Raw genomic sequence first — 17,857 nt, forward strand, 5'->3', positions numbered from 1 at the left:
TTTTAACCCCCTAAAATCCCCATTTTCAATCCCAAAAAATCCCCATTTTTATCATTTTTAATTCCCCAAAATCCCCATTTTTATTATTTTTAATTCCCCATTTTTAACATTTTTAATTTTCCCAAAATCCCCATTTTTAACAATTTTAATTCCCCCAAAATCCCCATTTTTATTATTTTTAATTCCCATTTTTAACATTTTAATTTTCCCAAAATCCCCATTTTTAACATTTTTAATTCCCCCCAAAATCCCCATTTTTATTATTTTTAATTCCCCATTTTTAACATTTTTATCCCCAAAATCCCCATTTTTATCATTTTCAATCCCCCCCAAAATCCCCATTTTTAACATTTTTAATCCCCAAAAATCCCCATTTTTAACCCCCCAAAAATCCCCATTTTTAACCCCAAAATCTCCATTTTTAACATTTTTATTTTTCCCAAAATCCCCATTTTTATCATTTTAATTTCCCAAAATCCCCATTTTTATCATTTTTACCCCCAAAATCCCCATTTTTTCCATTCCCTACCCCCAAAATTCCCCATTTTCAATCCCAAAAAATCCCCATTTTTAACCCCCCAAAAATCCCCATTTTTAACATTTTTAATTTTCCCAAAATCCCCATTTTTATCATTTTTAATTCCCCAAAATCCCCATTTTTATTATTTTTAATTCCCCATTTTCACCATTTTTATCCCCAAAATCCCCATTTTTATCAATTTCAATCCCCCCAAAAATCCCCATTTTTATCATTTTAACCCCAAAATCCCCATTTTTAACCCCCCAAAATCCCCATTTTTAACATTTTTAATTCCCCCCAAAATCCCCATTTTTATTATTTTAATTCCCCAAAATCCCCATTTTTATTATTTTTAATTCCCCATTTTTAACATTTTTATCCCCAAAATCCCCATTTTTATCATTTTTAATCCCCCAAAAATCCCCATTTTTAACATTTTAATTTTCCCAAAATCCCCATTTTTATCATTTTAACCCCCCAAAATCCCCATTTTCACCATTTTTAAACCCCAAAAATCCCCATTTTCAATCCCAAAAAATTCCCCATTTTTATCATTTTTAATCCCAAAAATGCCCATTTTTATCATTTTTTAATTCTCCCCCAAAATCCCCAATTTTAATAATTTTAATTTCCCCAAAATCCCCTTTTTTACCATTTTTAACCCCCTAAAATCCCCATTTTCAATCCCAAAAAATCCCCATTTTTATCATTTTTAATTCCCCAAAATCCCCATTTTTATTAATTTTAATTCCCCAATTTTAACATTTTAATTTCCCAAAATCCCCATTTTTAACATTTTAAATCCCCAAAATCCCCAATTTTTATTATTTTTAATTCCCCATTTTCACCATTTTTATCCCCAAAATCCCCATTTTATCATTTTAATCCCCCCAAAAATCCCCATTTTTAACATTTTAATTTTCCCAAAATCCCCATTTTAACATTTTTAATTCCCCCCAAAATCCCCATTTTTATTATTTTAATTCCCATTTTTAACATTTTTAATCCCCCCAAAAAATCCCCATTTTAACAATTTAACTCCCCATTTTCACCATTTTAACCCCAAAATCCCCATTTTTAACATATTTAATTTTCCCAAAATCCCCATTTTTATTATTAATTCTCCCCAAAATCCCCATTTTTATCATTTTTACCCCCAAAATCCCCATTTTTTCCATTCCCTACCCCCAAAATTCCCCATTTTCAATCCCAAAAAATCCCCATTTTTAACCCCCAAAAATCCCCATTTTTAACATTTTAATTCCCCCCAAAATCCCCATTTTTATTATTTTTAATTCCCCAAAATCCCCACTTTTATTATTTTAATTCCATTTTTAACATTTTTATCCCCAAAAATCCCCATTTTTATCATTTTAACCCCCCAAAATCCCCATTTTCAACCATTTTAAACCTCAAAAATCCCCACTTTCAATCCCAAAAAATTCCCCATTTTTATCATTTTTAATCCCAAAAATGCCCATTTTTATCATTTTTTAATTCTCCCCCAAAATCCCCATTTTATAATTTTAATTTCCCCAAAATCCCCTTTTTACCATTTTTAACCCCCTAAAATCCCCATTTTCAATCCCAAAAAATCCCCATTTTTAACATTTTTAATTCCCCCCAAAATCCCCATTTTTATTATTTTTAATTCCCCATTTTTAACATTTTAATTTTCCCAAAATCCCCAATTTTAACATTTTAATTCCCCCCAAAATCCCCATTTTTAATATTTTAATTCCCCATTTTTAACATTTTTATCCCCAAAATCCCCATTTTTATCATTTTCAATCCCCCCCAAAATCCCCATTTTTAACATTTTAATCCCCAAAAATCCCCATTTTAAACCCCCCAAAAATCCCCATTTTTAACCCCAAAATCTCCAATTTTAACATTTTTATTTTTCCCAAAATCCCCATTTTATTATTTTTAATTCTCCCCAAAATCCCCATTTTTATCATTTTACCCCCAAAATCCCCATTTTTTCCATTCCCTACCCCCAAAATTCCCCATTTTCAATCCCAAAAAATCCCCATTTTTAACCCCCCAAAAATCCCCATTTTAACATTTTTAATTTTCCCAAAATCCCCATTTTTATCATTTTTAATTCCCCAAAATCCCCATTTTTATATTTTAATTCCCCATTTTCACCATTTTATCCCCAAAATCCCCATTTTATCATTTTCAATCCCCCAAAAATCCCCATTTTATCATTTTTAACCCCAAAATCCCCATTTTTAACCCCCCAAAATCCCCATTTTTAACATTTTTAATTCCCCCCAAAATCCCCATTTTTATTATTTTAATTCCCCAAAATCCCCATTTTTATTAATTTTAATTCCCCATTTTTAACATTTTTATCCCCAAAATCCCCATTTTTATCATTTTTAATCCCCCCAAAAATCCCCATTTTTAACATTTTTAATTTTCCCAAAATCCCCATTTTTATCATTTTTAACCCCCCAAAATCCCCATTTTCACCATTTTAAACCCCAAAAATCCCCATTTTCAATCCCAAAAAATTCCCCATTTTTATCATTTTTAATCCCAAAAATGCCCATTTTTATCATTTTTTAATTCTCCCCCAAAATCCCCATTTTTATCATTTTTAATTTCCCCAAAATCCCCTTTTTACCATTTTTAACCCCCTAAAATCCCCATTTTCAATCCCAAAAAATCCCCATTTTTATCATTTTTAATTCCCCAAAATCCCCATTTTTATTATTTTTAATTCCCCATTTTTAACATTTTTATCCCCAAAATCCCCATTTTTATCATTTTTAATCCCCCCAAAAAATCCCCATTTTTAACATTTTTAACTCCCCATTTTCACCATTTTTAACCCCAAAATCCCCATTTTTAACATTTTTAATTTTCCCAAAATCCCCATTTTTATTATTTTTAATTCTCCCCAAAATCCCCATTTTTATCATTTTTACCCCCAAAATCCCCATTTTTTCCATTCCCTACCCCCAAAATTCCCCATTTTCAATCCCAAAAAATCCCCATTTTTAACCCCCAAAAATCCCCATTTTTAACATTTTTAATTCCCCCCAAAATCCCCATTTTTATTATTTTTAATTCCCCAAAATCCCCACTTTTATTATTTTTAATTCCATTTTTAACATTTTTATCCCCAAAAATCCCCATTTTTATCATTTTTAACCCCCCAAAATCCCCATTTTCACCATTTTTAAACCCCAAAAATCCCCATTTTCAATCCCAAAAAATTCCCCATTTTTATCATTTTTAATCCCAAAAATGCCCATTTTTATCATTTTTTAATTCTCCCCCAAAATCCCCATTTTTATTATTTTTAATTCCCCATTTTTAACATTTTTATCCCCAAAATCCCCATTTTTATCATTTTTAATCCCCCCAAAAATCCCCATTTTTATCATTTTTAATTCCCCATTTTTAACATTTTTATCCCCAAAATCCCCATTTTTATCATTTTTAACTCCCCATTTTCACCATTTTCACCCCCAAAATCCCCATTTTTAACATTTTTATCCCCAAAAATCCCCATTTTTATCATTTTTAACTCCCCATTTTCACCATTTTCACCCCCAAAATCCCCATTTTTCCCCCCAAAAATAAAACCACCACCACTCCCCCTCCCCCTCCCCCATTTCTCCCCCTCCTCCATTTTTCCATTCCCTCATTTCTCTCTCCCCCACCCCCTTTTTATTCTTTTACTTTTTAATTATTTTACTCCTTTTTTTTTTAATTTCTTTTATTTCTTTCATTTCTTTCCTTTCTTTCCTTTCTTATCTTTCATTTCTTTTCTTTCTTTTCTTTCTTTTCTTTCTTTTCTTTCATTTCTTTCCTTTCTTTCCTTTCTTTCTTTTCTTTTCTTTCTTTTCTTTTCTTTCTTTTCTTTCTTTTCTTTCTTTTCTTTTCTTTCATTTCTTTCTTTTCTTTCATTTCTTTCATTTCTTTCCTTTCTTTTCTTTCTTTTCTTTTCTTCCTTTTCTTTCCTTTCTTTTCTTTCATTTCTTTCATTTCTTTTCTTTCTTTTCTTTCTTTTCTTTCATTTCTTTCATTTCTTTCTTTTCTTTCTTTTCTTTCTTTTCTTTTCTTCCTTTTCTTTCCTTTCTTTCCTTTCTTTTCTTTCATTTCTTTCATTTCTTTCATTTCTTTTCTTTATTTTCTTTTTTTCTTCTTTCATTTCTTTCTTTATTTTCTTTTTTTCTTCTTTCATTTCTTTCATTTCTTTATTTTCTTTTTCTCCCCTTTTCTTTCCTTTCTCTCCTTTCCTTCCTTCCTTTTTCCCCCTTTCCCCCCCCCCCGTCTCCGCTCACCCCGAATCCTCCTCGTACCTTTCCTGCAGCTCTGCCACGTTATCCCGGGACACTTCCCTCCACCCGCGGGGTCCCACGTGGAACACCCGCACCGTCCCCCCCGAGTACGCGTCGCGCCGCGACGCTTGGTAGATGGCCCGGCGCGCCAGGGCGCACGCCCGCTCCTCGCCGGCGCCCGACTCCGACGCCAACGCCGCCAGCCCGCGGTCCAGAACGCCGTAAGCGTACGACGAACCCGAACCGACGGCGAACGAGCTGCCGGAAACGCGTTGGCCCTCGTTGTCAACGTAGTAAAGACCTGAGGATGGGGAGGGGGAGGGGGGGGGAAAAAAGGATGAGTGGAGAAATGGGGTTTTTGATTAGGGGGTGGGGGGGGTGTGGCTACCAAATTTGGTGGTGTGGCTACCAAGTTTTTACACTTGCCAAGTCCATTCAGACCCCATGGAACAAGTTCCGTACCTTTAGGAGTCAATTTGGCCACTTTAAAAGCCATTTTTGGGATGTGGCTACCAAATTTGGTGGTGTGGCTACCAAGTTTTTTCACTTGCCAAGTCCATTCAGACCCCATAGAACAAGTTCCGTACCTTTAGGAGTCAATTCGGCCACTTTAAAACCAGTTTTTGGTGTGTGGCTACCAAATTTGGTGGTGTGGCTACCAAGTTTTTACACTTGCCAAGTCCATTCAGACCCCATGGAACAAGTTCCATGACTTTAGGAGTCAATTCGGCCACTTTAAAAGCGATTTTTTGGCTGTGGCTACCAAATTTGGTGGTGTGGCTACCAAGTTTTTTCACTTGCCAAGTTCATTCAGACCCCATAGAACAAGTTCCATGCTGTTTAGACTCAATTCGGCCACTTTAAAACCAGTTTTTGGTGTGTGGCTACCAAATTCGGTGATGTGGCTACCAAGTTTTTTCACTTGCCAAGTCCATTCAGACCCCATGGAACAAGTTCCGTACCTTTAGGAGTCAATTTGGCCACTTTAAAAGCCATTTTTGGGATGTGGCTACCAAATTTGGTGGTGTGGCTACCAAGTTTTTTCACTTGCCAAGTCCATTCAGACCCCATGGAACAAGTTCCGTACCTTTAGGAGTCAATTTGGCCACTTTAAAAGCGATTTTTGGGGTGTGGCTACCAAATTTGGTGGTGTGGCTACCAAGTTTTTTCACTTGCCAAGTTCATTCAGACCCCATAGAACAAGTTCCATGACTTTAGGAGTCAATTCAGCCACTTTAAAAGCGATTTTTGGGGTGTGGCTACCAAATTCGGTGATGTGGCTACCAAGTTTTTTCACTTGCCAAGTTCATTCAGACCCCATGGAACAAGTTCCGTACATTTAGGAGTCAATTCGGCCACTTTAAAAGCGATTTTTGGGGTGTGGCTACCAAATTTGGTCGTGTGGCTACCAAGTTTTTTCACTTGCCAAGTTCATTCAGACCCCATAGAACAAGTTCCATGCTGTTTAGACTCAATTCGGCCACTTTAAAAGCCATTTTTGGGATGTGGCTACCAAATTTGGTGATGTGGCTACCAAGTTTTTTCACTTGCCAAGTTCATTCAGACCCCATGGAACAAGTTCTGTACCTTTAGGAGTCAATTCGGCCACTTTAAAACCAGTTTTTGGTGTGTGGCTACCAAATTTGGTGGTGTGGCTACCAAGTTTTTACACTTGCCAAGTTCATTCAGACCCCATGGAACAAGTTCCATGACTTTAGGAGTCAATTCGGCCACTTTAAAAGCGATTTTTGGGGTGTGGCTACCAAATTTGGTGGTGTGGCTACCAAGTTTTTTCACTTGCCAAGTCCATTCAGACCCCATAGAACAAGTTCCATGCTGTTTAGACTCAATTCGGCCACTTTAAAACCAGTTTTTGGTGTGTGGCTACCAAATTTGGTGATGTGGCTACCAAGTTTTTACACTTGCCAAGTTCATTCAGACCCCATGGAACAAGTTCCGTACCTTTAGGAGTCAATTCGGCCACTTTAAAAGCCATTTTTTGGCTGTGGCTACCAAATTCGGTGATGTGGCTACCAAGTTTTTTCACGTGGCAAACAAGTTCAGACCCCATGGAACAAGATCTATGGCATTAGGAGTCAATTCAGTCACGTTCAAAGTGAATTTTGGGGTGTGGCTACCAAATTTGATGATGTGGCTACCAAATTTTTTTGCTCGTGTGGCAACCTTAGGCGCTCACAAACCATTCTGAGACCGTTAGGAGTGAATCTGGGCTTGCTAAACCTGATTTTAGGGCTGTGGCTACCAAATTTGATGATGTGGCTACCAAATTTTTTCGTTCGTGTGGCACCCTTAGGCGCTCACAAACCATTCTGAGACCGTTAAGAGTGAATCTGGGCTTGCTAAACCTGATTTTAGTGCTGTGGCTACCAAATTTGATGATGTGGCTACCAAGTTTTTTCGCTCGGCTGGAGCCCTTAGGCGCTCACAAACCATTCTGACACCGTTAGGGGCGAATCTGGCCTTGCTAAACGCAATTTTAGGCCTGTGGCTACCAAATCTTGTGATGTGGCTACCAAATTTTTTCGCTCGTGTGGCAACGTTAGGCACTCACAAACCATTCTGAGACCGTTAGGAGTGAATCTGGCCTTGCTAAACCTGATTTTAGTGCTGTGGCTACCAAATTTGATGATGTGGCTACCAAATTTTTTCGCTCGTGTGGCACCCTTAGGCGCTCACAAACCATTCTGAGACCGTTAGGAGTGAATCTGGGCTTGCTAAACCTCATTTTAGGGCTGTGGCTACCAAATTGGGTGATGTGGCTACCAAATTTGACGATGTGGCTACCAAGTTTTTTCACTTGGCTGGAGCCCTTAGGCACTCACAAACCATTCTGAGACCGTTAGGGGTGAATCTGGCCTTGCTAAACCTGATTTTAGCGCTGTGGCTACCAAATTTGATGATGTGGCTACCAAGTTTTTTTGCTAGTCCGGCGCCCTTAGGCACTCACAAACCATTCTGAGACTGTTAGGAGTGAATCTGGGCTTGCTAAACCTGATTTTAGGGCTGTGGCTACCAAATTTGATGATTTGGCTACCAAATTTTTTCGCTCGTGTGGCAACCTTAGGCACTCACAAACCATTCTGAGACCGTTAGGAGTGAATCTGGGCTTGCTAAACCTCATTTTAGGGCTGTGGCTACCAAATTGGGTGATGTGGCTACCAAATTTGATGATGTGGCTACCAAATTTTTTCGTTCGTGTGGCACCCTTAGGCGCTCACAAACCATTCTGAGACCGTTAGGAGTGAATCTGGGCTTGCTAAACCTGATTTTAGCGCTGTGGCTACCAAATTTGATGATGTGGCTACCAAGTTTTTTCGCTCGGCTGGAGCCCTTAGGCGCTCACAAACCATTCTGACACCGTTAGGGGCGAATCTGGCCTTGCTAAACGCAATTTTAGGCCTGTGGCTACCAAATCTTGTGATGTGGCTACCAAATTTTTTCGCTCGTGTGGCAACGTTAGGCACTCACAAACCATTCTGAGACCGTTAGGAGTGAATCTGGCCTTGCTAAACCTGATTTTAGTGCTGTGGCTACCAAATTTGATGATGTGGCTACCAAATTTTTTCGCTCGTGTGGCACCCTTAGGCGCTCACAAACCATTCTGAGACCGTTAGGAGTGAATCTGGGCTTGCTAAACCTGATTTTAGGGCTGTGGCTACCAAATTGCGTGATGTGGCTACCAAATTTGATGATGTGGCTACCAAGTTTTTTCGCTCGGCTGGAGCCCTTAGGCGCTCACAAACCATTCTGAGACCGTTAGGAGTGAATCTGGCCTTGCTAAACCTGATTTTAGCGCTGTGGCTACCAAATTTGATGATGTGGCTACCAAGTTTTTTCGCTCGGCTGGAGCCCTTAGGCGCTCACAAACCATTCTGAGACCGTTAGGAGTGAATCTGGGCTTGCTAAACCTCATTTTAGGGCTGTGGCTACCAAATCTTGTGATGTGGCTACCAAAATTTTTCGCTCGTGTGGCAACGTTAGGCACTCACAAACCATTCTGAGACTGTTAGGAGTGAATCTGGCCTTGCCAAATGCAATTTTAGGGCTGCGGCTACCAAATTTGATGATGTGGCTACCAAATTTTTTTGCTCGTGTGGCAACCTTAGGCACTCACAAACCATTCTGAGACCGTTAAGAGTGAATCTGGCCTTGCTAAACCTCATTTTAGGGCTGTGGCTACCAAATTTGATGATGTGGCTACCAAATTTTTTTGCTCGTCCAGCACCCTTAGGCGCTCACAAACCATTCTGACACCGTTAGGAGTGAATCTGGCCTTGCTAAACCTGATTTTAGCGCTGTGGCTACCAAATTTGATGATGTGGCTACCAAATTTTTTTGCTCGTCCAGCACCCTTAGGCGCTCACAAACCATTCTGACACCGTTAGGGGCGAATCTGGCCTTGCTAAACCTCATTTTAGGGCTGTGGCTACCAAATTTGATGATGTGGCTACCAAGTTTTTTCGCTCGGCTGGAGCCCTTAGGCGCTCACAAACCATTCTGAGACCATTAGGAGTGAATCTGGGCTTGCTAAACCTCATTTTAGCGCTGTGGCTACCAAATTTGATGATGTGGCTACCAAGTTTTTTCGCTCGGCTGGAGCCCTTACGCGCTCACAAACCATTCTGAGACCATTAGGAGTGAATCTGGGCTTGCTAAACGCAATTTTAGGCCTGTGGCTACCAAATCTTGTGATGTGGCTACCAAATTTTTTCGCTCGTGTGGCACCCTTAGGCGCTCACAAACCATTCTGACACCGTTAGGAGTGAATCTGGGCTTGCTAAACCTCATTTTAGGGCTGTGGCTACCAAATTGGGTGATGTGGCTACCAAATTTGATGATGTGGCTACCAAATTTTTTCGCTCGTGTGGCACCCTTAGGCGCTCACAAACCATTCTGAGACCGTTAGGAGTGAATCTGGCCTTGCTAAACCTCATTTTAGTGCTGTGGCTACCAAATTTGATGATGTGGCTACCAAGTTTTTTCGCTCGGCTGGAGCCCTTAGGCGCTCACAAACCATTCTGAGACTGTTAGGAGTGAATCTGGCCTTGCTAAACCTGATTTTAGTGATGTGGCTACCAAATTTGATGATGTGGCTACCAAATTTTTTTGCTCGTCCGGCGCCCTTAGGCGCTCACAAAGCATTCTGAGACCGTTAGGAGTGAATCTGGCCTTGCTAAACCTGATTTTAGTGATGTGGCTACCAAATTTGATGATGTGGCTACCAAATTTTTTTGCTCGTCCGGCGCCCTTAGGCGCTCACAAAGCATTCTGAGACCGTTAGGAGTGAATCTGGGCTTGCTAAACCTGATTTTAGGGCTGTGGCTACCAAATTGCGTGATGTGGCTACCAAATTTGATGATGTGGCTACCAAGTTTTTTCGCTCGGCTGGAGCCCTTAGGCGCTCACAAACCATTCTGAGACCGTTAGGAGTGAATCTGGCCTTGCTAAACCTGATTTTAGCGCTGTGGCTACCAAATTTGATGATGTGGCTACCAAGTTTTTTCGCTCGGCTGGAGCCCTTAGGCGCTCACAAACCATTCTGAGACCGTTAGGAGTGAATCTGGGCTTGCTAAACCTGATTTTAGGGCTGTGGCTACCAAATTTGATGATTTGGCTACCAAATTTTTTCGCTCGTGTGGCAACCTTAGGCACTCACAAACCATTCTGAGACCGTTAGGAGTGAATCTGGGCTTGCTAAACCTCATTTTAGGGCTGTGGCTACCAAATTTGATGATGTGGCTACCAAGTTTTTTCGCTCGGCTGGAGCCCTTAGGCGCTCACAAACCATTCTGAGACTGTTAGGGGCGAATCTGGCCTTGCTAAACCTCATTTTAGGGCTGTGGCTACCAAATTTGATGATGTGGCTACCAAGTTTTTTCGCTCGGCTGGAGCCCTTAGGCACTCACAAACCATTCTGAGACCGTTAGGAGTGAATCTGGCCTTGCTAAACCTGATTTTAGCGCTGTGGCTACCAAATTTGATGATGTGGCTACCAAGTTTTTTTGCTAGTCCGGCGCCCTTAGGCATTCACAAACCATTCTGAGACTGTTAGGGGCGAATCTGGCCTTGCTAAACCTGATTTTAGTGCTGTGGCTACCAAATTTGATGATGTGGCTACCAAATTTTTTCGCTCGTCCAGCACCCTTAGGCGCTCACAAACCATTCTGACACCGTTAGGGGCGAATCTGGCCTTGCTAAACCTCATTTTAGGGCTGTGGCTACCAAATCTTGTGATGTGGCTACCAAAATTTTTCGCTCGTGTGGCACCCTTAGGCGCTCACAAACCATTCTGAGACCGTTAGGGGCGAATCTGGCCTTGCTAAACGCAATTTTAGGCCTGTGGCTACCAAATAGAGCGACGTGGCTACCGAATCCTTGTCGCCCTTTCGCAACGTCACCCCCTTACCTGGCCCTCGTTTGTCCCATCCGCACACCATGGTTCCCAAGCTCAACCCCATCCCTTTGTACTGGTACACCAGGTTGGCTAGCAACTTGGAGGCTGCGGCTACCGAGACGGGCTCTTTGTTCCTCAGCTCCTGCACGCGGCACTGACGGGCGACGAGGCGTTGCCAAAAGGAGCAGTCGGCGGCGCCGCCGGCCATGGTGCCCAAGATTCGAGAGTCGATCGGTAAAACTTTGAGAACCGACTGAGAGGCCACGTACGAACCCGCAGTGGCCCGCGAGTCAACGGCCACCGTGACGCCGGCCGGAGACTGCGGAAATCAAACCCGGTACGTTAAATAAAATAATAATAATAATTAAATAATAATTATAATTATAATCGAATTAAAATTAAAATCGGTCGGAACGCGGGGTGGAAATTTCAAAGGGACGCACGGAGAGGAATTTCGAAGTCGCTCGGGGGTTGAGGAGAGGAAAAATTTACGGAATTTTTGGGGTTTTTTTTTAATCCCGGGGAGAGGGGATTTTTTTGGGGGTTTTTTTTTTTTTTTTGGTTTTTTTGGGGTCATCGGAAATCCTAAAATCCCATTTTTTTCTCAATTTTTTTCCCTAAAAATCCCATTTTTTTAAAGAATTTTTCCCTAAAAATCCCATTTTTTTCCTCAATTTTTAACCCTAAAAATCCCATTTTTTCCTCAATTTTTTCCCTAAAAATCCCATTTTTTCCTCAATTTTTTTCCCAAAAAAATCCCATTTTTTCCTCAATTTTTTCCCCTAAAATCCCATTTTTTTCTCAATTTTTCCCACCTAAAATCCCTTTTTTTCCTCAATTTTTTTCCCTAAAATCCCATTTTTTTCTCAATTTTTCCCACCTAAAATCCCTTTTTTTCCTCAATTTTTTTTCCCTAAAATCCCATTTTTTTAAAGAATTTTACCCTAAAAATCCCATTTTTTCCTCAATTTTTTTCCCTAAAATCCCATTTTTTTCTCAATTTTTTTCCCTAAAAATCCCATTTTTTCCTCAATTTTTTCCCCTAAAATCCCATTTTTTTCTCAATTTTTCCCACCTAAAATCCCTTTTTTTCTCAATTTTTTTCCCTAAAATCCCATTTTTTTAAAGAATTTTTCCCTAAAAATGCCATTTTTTCCTCAATTTTTTTCCCTAAAAATCCCATTTTTTTCTCATTTTTTACCCTAAAATCCCATTTTTTTCTCAATTTTTTACCCTAAAATCCCATTTTTTTCTCAATTTTTCCCACCTAAAATCCCATTTTTTTCTCAATTTTTTTCCCTAAAATCCCATTTTTTTAAAGAATTTTTCCCTAAAAATGCCATTTTTTCCTCAATTTTTTTCCCTAAAAATCCCATTTTTTTCTCATTTTTTACCCTAAAAATCCCATTTTTTTCCTCAATTTTTACCCTAAAAATCCCATTTTTTTCTCAATTTTTTACCCTTAAAATCCCATTTTTTTCTCAATTTTTTTCCCTAAAAATCCCATTTTTTTCTCATTTTTTACCCTAAAAATCCCATTTTTTCCTCAATTTTTTTCCCTAAAAATCCCATTTTTTTCTCAATTTTTCCCACCTAAAATCCCAATTTTTCCTCAATTTTTTTCCCCTAAAATCCCATTTTTTTCTCATTTTTTACCCTAAAATCCCATTTTTTAAAAGAATTTTTGCCCCTAAAATCCCATTTTTTTCTCAAATTTTTACCCTAAAAATTCCATTTTTTTCTCATTTTTTACCCTAAAATCCCGTTTTTTTTAAAGAATTTTTCCCACCTAAAATCCCATTTTTTCCTCAATTTTATTCCCTAAAATCCCATTTTTTTCTCAATTTTTACCCTAAAAATCCCATTTTTTTCTCATTTTTTTTCCCTAAAAATCCCATTTTTTCCTCAATTTTTTTCCCTAAAATCCCATTTTTTTCTCAATTTTTTACCCTAAAAATCCCATTTTTTCCTCAATTTTTTCCCTAAAAATCCCATTTTTTTCTCAATTTTTTTCCCTAAAAATCCCATTTTTTTCTCATTTTTTACCCTAAAATCCCATTTTTTTAAAGAATTTTTCCCACCTAAAATCCCATTTTTTCCTCAAATTTTTTTCCCTAAAAATTCCATTTTTTTCTCAATTTTTTACCCTAAAATCCCATTTTTTAAAAGATTTTTCCCACCTAAAATCCCATTTTTTCCTCAATTTTTTTCCCTAAAAATCCCATTTTTTCCTCAATTTTTTCCCTAAAAATCCCATTTTTTCCTCAATTTTTTTCCCTAAAAATCCCATTTTTTCCTCAATTTTTTTCCCTAAAAATCCCATTTTTTCCTCAATTTTTTACCCTAAAAATCCCATTTTTTTCTCATTTTTTACCCTAAAATCCCATTTTTTTAAAGAATTTTTCCCACCTAAAATCCCATTTTTTCCTCAATTTTTTTCCCTAAAAATCCCATTTTTTTTCTCATTTTTTACCCTAAAATCCCATTTTTTTTAAAGAATTTTTGCCCCTAAAATCCCATTTTTTCCTCAATTTTTTCCCTAAAAATCCCATTTTTTTCTCAATTTTTAACCCTAAAAATCCCATTTTTTCCTCAATTTTTTACCCTAAAAATCCCATTTTTTCCTCAATTTTTTTCCCTAAAAATCCCATTTTTTCCTCAATTTTTTACCCTAAAAATCCCATTTTTTTCTCAATTTTTTTCCCTAAAAATCCCATTTTTTTCTCATTTTTTACCCTAAAATCCCATTTTTTTAAAGAATTTTTCCCACCTAAAATCCCATTTTTTCCTCAAATTTTTTTCCCTAAAAATTCCATTTTTTTCTCAATTTTTTACCCTAAAATCCCATTTTTTTTAAAGAATTTTTGCGCCAAAAATCCCATTTTTTACTCAATTTTTCCCCTTAAAATCCCTTTTTTTCCTCAATTTTCCCTCCTAAAATCCCATTTTTTTCCCAATTTTTTCCCACCTAAAATCCCATTTTTTCCTCAATTTTTTTCCCTAAAAATCCCATTTTTTTCTCATTTTTTTACCCTAAAATCCCATTTTTTTAAAGAATTTTTCCCACCTAAAATCCCATTTTTTCCTCAATTTTTCCCACCTAAAAATCTCATTTTTCCCTCAATTTTTTTCCCCTAAAATCCCGTTTTTATTTTGAATTTTTCCACCTAAAATCCCATTTTTTTCTGATTTTTTTACCCCTAAAATCCCATTTTTTCCTGAATTTTTTCCACTAAAAATCCAAATTTTTCCTCAATTTTCATCCCCTAAATTCCCATTTTTTCCTCAATTTTTCTAACCTAAAAAACCTCATTTTTTTCTCAACTTTTTCCCATAAAATCCAATTTTTTCCTCAATTTTCTTCCCCTAAAAATCCCATTTTTTCCTCAATTTTTCCCACCTAAAATCCCATTTATTTCCCAATTTTTCCCCAAAAAATTCCAAATTTTTTCCCCATTCTTCCCCCCCAAAAAAATCCTAATTTTTCCCCAAAATTTCCCCATTTTTTCATTATTTCCCAAAAAAAAAAAAATCACATTTTCCCCTCGAATTTCCTTTATTTTCCCCCCTTAAAATCCTCTTTTTTTTCCTAAAAAAATTCCCATTTTTTGCTCAAATTTTCCCCATTTTGTTCCTCAAAAATTTCCCTTTTTTTTCCCCATTATTACCCCCAAAAATGGGAATTTTTTATACCAAAAATGGGAATTTTGGGGTCCAAAATGGGAAATTTTAGGTCCTAAAATGGGAATTTTTTATATCAAAACCAGGGAATTTTTTGTTCTAAAATGGGAAATTTTGGGTCCTAAAATGGGAATTTTTGGGTCCAAAATGGGAATTTTTTATACCAAAAACCGGGAATTTTTGGGTCTAAAATGGGAAATTTTGGGTCCAAAATGGGAATTTTTTTATACCAAAAACCGGGAATTTTTGGGTCGAAAATGGGAATTTTTTTATACCAAAAACCGGGAATTTTTGGGTCTAAAATGGGAAATTTTTGGGTCCAAAATGGGAATTTTTTTATACCAAAAACCGGGAATTTTTGGGTCGAAAATGGGAAATTTTTGGGTCCAAAATGGGAATTTTTTTATACCAAAAACCGGGAATTTTTGGGTCAAAAATGGGAAATTTTTGGGTCAAAAATGGGAATTTTTTTATACCAAAAACCGGGAATTTTTGGGTCTAAAATGGGAAATTTTGGGTCCAAAATGGGAATTTTTTTATACCAAAAACCGGGAATTTTTGGGTCTAAAATGGGAAATTTTTGGGTCTTAAAATGGGAATTTCTTATACCAAAAACCGGGATTTTTGGGGTCTAAAACGCGAAATTTTGGGTCGTAAAATGGGAATTTTTTATACCAAAAACCGGGAATTTTTGGGTCTAAAATGGGAATTTTTTTTTGTCCCAAAAACGGGAACTTTTTATACCAAAAACGGGGAATTTTTGGATTCCAAAATGGGAAATTTTGGTGATAACTTCCTTTAATTTTAATGAATTTTGGGGCGATTTTTAAGGCAAAAAAAAAAAAAAAAAAATCCCCATTTTTTTTTTTCCTCCCAGATCATTCCCGCGTAGATTTTTGAGGTAAATTTTACCGATTTGAGGATTTTAAAGCCGCGAACCCGATTTTCCTCAATTTGAAGTTACCCACAAGGAAATTTTGAGTTTTTGTTTTTTTTTTCTTTTTGCTCTTAAATAAAATTTTAAGGAAATTTCCCTCTCCCCTTACCTTAAAGGCCAAGGTGGTGGTGCCGTGAAGCATCTCAAAACCGGGCCCACCCTGCACGACCTGAACGCCCCAAGGCGGAGCCGCCAAAACCCGCGGAGGACCAGGAGGATCCCGCAAAATTTCAGGAATCGCCTCAGAATCTTCGGGAAAATTTTTGGAAATTCCCGAAAAACTTTTGGAAAAATCCGGCAGCTCCGAGCGGAGAACGCTGGCGAGCGCCATCTTGGATTTGGGCTCCTGAGGGAGGTGGCGCCCACAAAATGGCGGCGGTGACGCAACGCGGGCGCCATCTTTGTTATGGGTGAATGCAACCAGAAGCGCGAGATGGCGGCTGCGCATGCGTAGAGGGAGAGAGGGAAGACGCGAAGGGGCTGGCGCCATTTTGGTTGAGGGCAGGGAAGAGCAGAAAATGGCGGCGGCGCATGCGCAGCGTGGGAACAAAAATAAAGGCGCGAAGGTGGCGGCGCCATTTTGGTTGAGGGCATGACTCGGGGTTCTGGAATTAAATGGGAATTAAAGCCTTAAAATGAGGGGAAAAAAAGGAGATTTCGGCTAAATTTGAAGGCGGGAATTAAAATTCTTTAAGTAATGAATCGGCGGGAAAGGATTTGGGGGAAAAAACCCGCGGTTTTGCGGAGAAAAATAGAAAGGGAGTTGAGGGGGTTTTGGGGTGAAATCTCCCAAGTTTGGAGCTGTTCGAGGAAAGGCCTGAGGAGATCTGAGGTAAAAATTAAATTTTTTTTAGGAGGGGTTTGAGGAGTAAAAATAACATTTTTGAGGGGGTTTAGGGTAAAAAATTAATTTTGGGGGGATTTTTGAGATTCGAGGTGAAACTTGCAGAGTTTGGGGACTCCGAGAAGAACCTGAGGTTCCAAAAAAAAAAAAAAGTTAAATTTAAAATAAACCGAGGGGATTTGAGGTGAAAGTTGCAGGTTTTGGGTGTTTTTAGGCAAAACTTCACATTTTTGGGGATTTTGTGAGGAGATTTGTGTTGAAAATAACGTGGTTTTTTTTTTTTTTTTTTTTTTTTTTTTTTTGGTGACGTCGTGAGGGAATTTGAGGTAAAAAAATTGTCGGTTTTGGTGCAGTTTGAGGCGATTTGTGTCAGAAATCTGAAAAATTTGCAGCGAAATTTGAGGGGATTTGGGGCAAAGTCTGAGTATTTCAACCCGGAGAATTTAAAGTAATTAAATTTATTAACTGAGACGATTGGACGAGCCCCTAAATCCTTTAAAAATTCCCCCCAAAATCCGGTGCCGATGGTGAAAAAAAATAAGGATTAAAAAAAAAAAAAAAAAAAAAAAGTTTTTTTTTGGGATGTTTTAATGGTTTAAATGGACGGGGTTACAGTGAGGTTCATCCCAGTTTATCCCAGTTCATCCCAGTTTATCCCAGTTCATCCCAGTTTATCCCAGTTCATCCCAATTCTCTCCCAGTTCCTCCCAGTGACACTTAGACCCCTCCCAGTCCATCCCAGTTCCCTCCCAGTCCATCCCAGTTCCTCCCAGTCCCTCCCAGTAACCCCTAACCCCCTCCCAGTCTGTCCCAGTGACCCTTAGACCCCTCCCAGTCCATCCCAGTTTCCTCCCAGTCCCTCCCAGTGACCCTTAGACCCCTCCCAGTCCATCCCAGTTTCCTCCCCGTCCCTCCCAGTCCATCCCACTTTCCTCCCAGTCCCTCCCAGTCCATCCCAGTTCCCTCCCAGTCCCTCCCAGTAACCCCTAACCCCCTCCCAGTCTGTCCCAGTGACCCTTAGACCCCTCCCAGTCCATCCCAATTCCTCCCAGTCCCTCCCAGTGACCCTTAGACCCCTCCCAGTCCACCCCAGTTCCTCCCAGTTTTTCCCAGTTTCCTCCCAGTAACCCCTATCCCCCTCCCAGTCCCTCCCAGTAGC

The 17,857-nt window shown here is 38.7% G+C and overlaps 2 protein-coding genes across 2 annotated transcripts in view; both read right to left on the reverse strand.

The window, feature by feature from the left end:
* The window catches only part of RNF40 (ring finger protein 40), a 37,248-nt gene extending 33,146 nt beyond the window's left edge, over positions 1-4,102 (reverse strand). The window contains exon 1 of the mRNA XM_062512351.1: positions 4,079-4,102. Within this exon, the coding sequence (XP_062368335.1) occupies positions 4,079-4,102 (24 nt within the window). The remainder of the gene's footprint in view (positions 1-4,078) is intronic.
* A 303-nt stretch (positions 4,103-4,405) lies between these two features.
* On the reverse strand, positions 4,406-17,673 carry PSMB5 (proteasome 20S subunit beta 5). The gene is made up of 3 exons (XM_062512432.1): positions 15,964-17,673; positions 11,249-11,555; positions 4,406-5,122 (listed from the first exon to the last, which is right to left on the reverse strand). Exons 1-3 carry the CDS (start codon positions 16,342-16,344, stop codon positions 4,821-4,823), a joined length of 990 nt encoding a protein of 329 aa, XP_062368416.1. The 5' UTR covers positions 16,345-17,673; the 3' UTR covers positions 4,406-4,820.
* Positions 17,674-17,857: the final 184 nt, after the last annotated feature.

The sequence above is a fragment of the Cinclus cinclus genome, chromosome 36 (assembly GCF_963662255.1).
Source record: "Cinclus cinclus chromosome 36, bCinCin1.1, whole genome shotgun sequence".
Classification (NCBI taxonomy): Eukaryota; Metazoa; Chordata; class Aves; order Passeriformes; family Cinclidae; genus Cinclus; species Cinclus cinclus.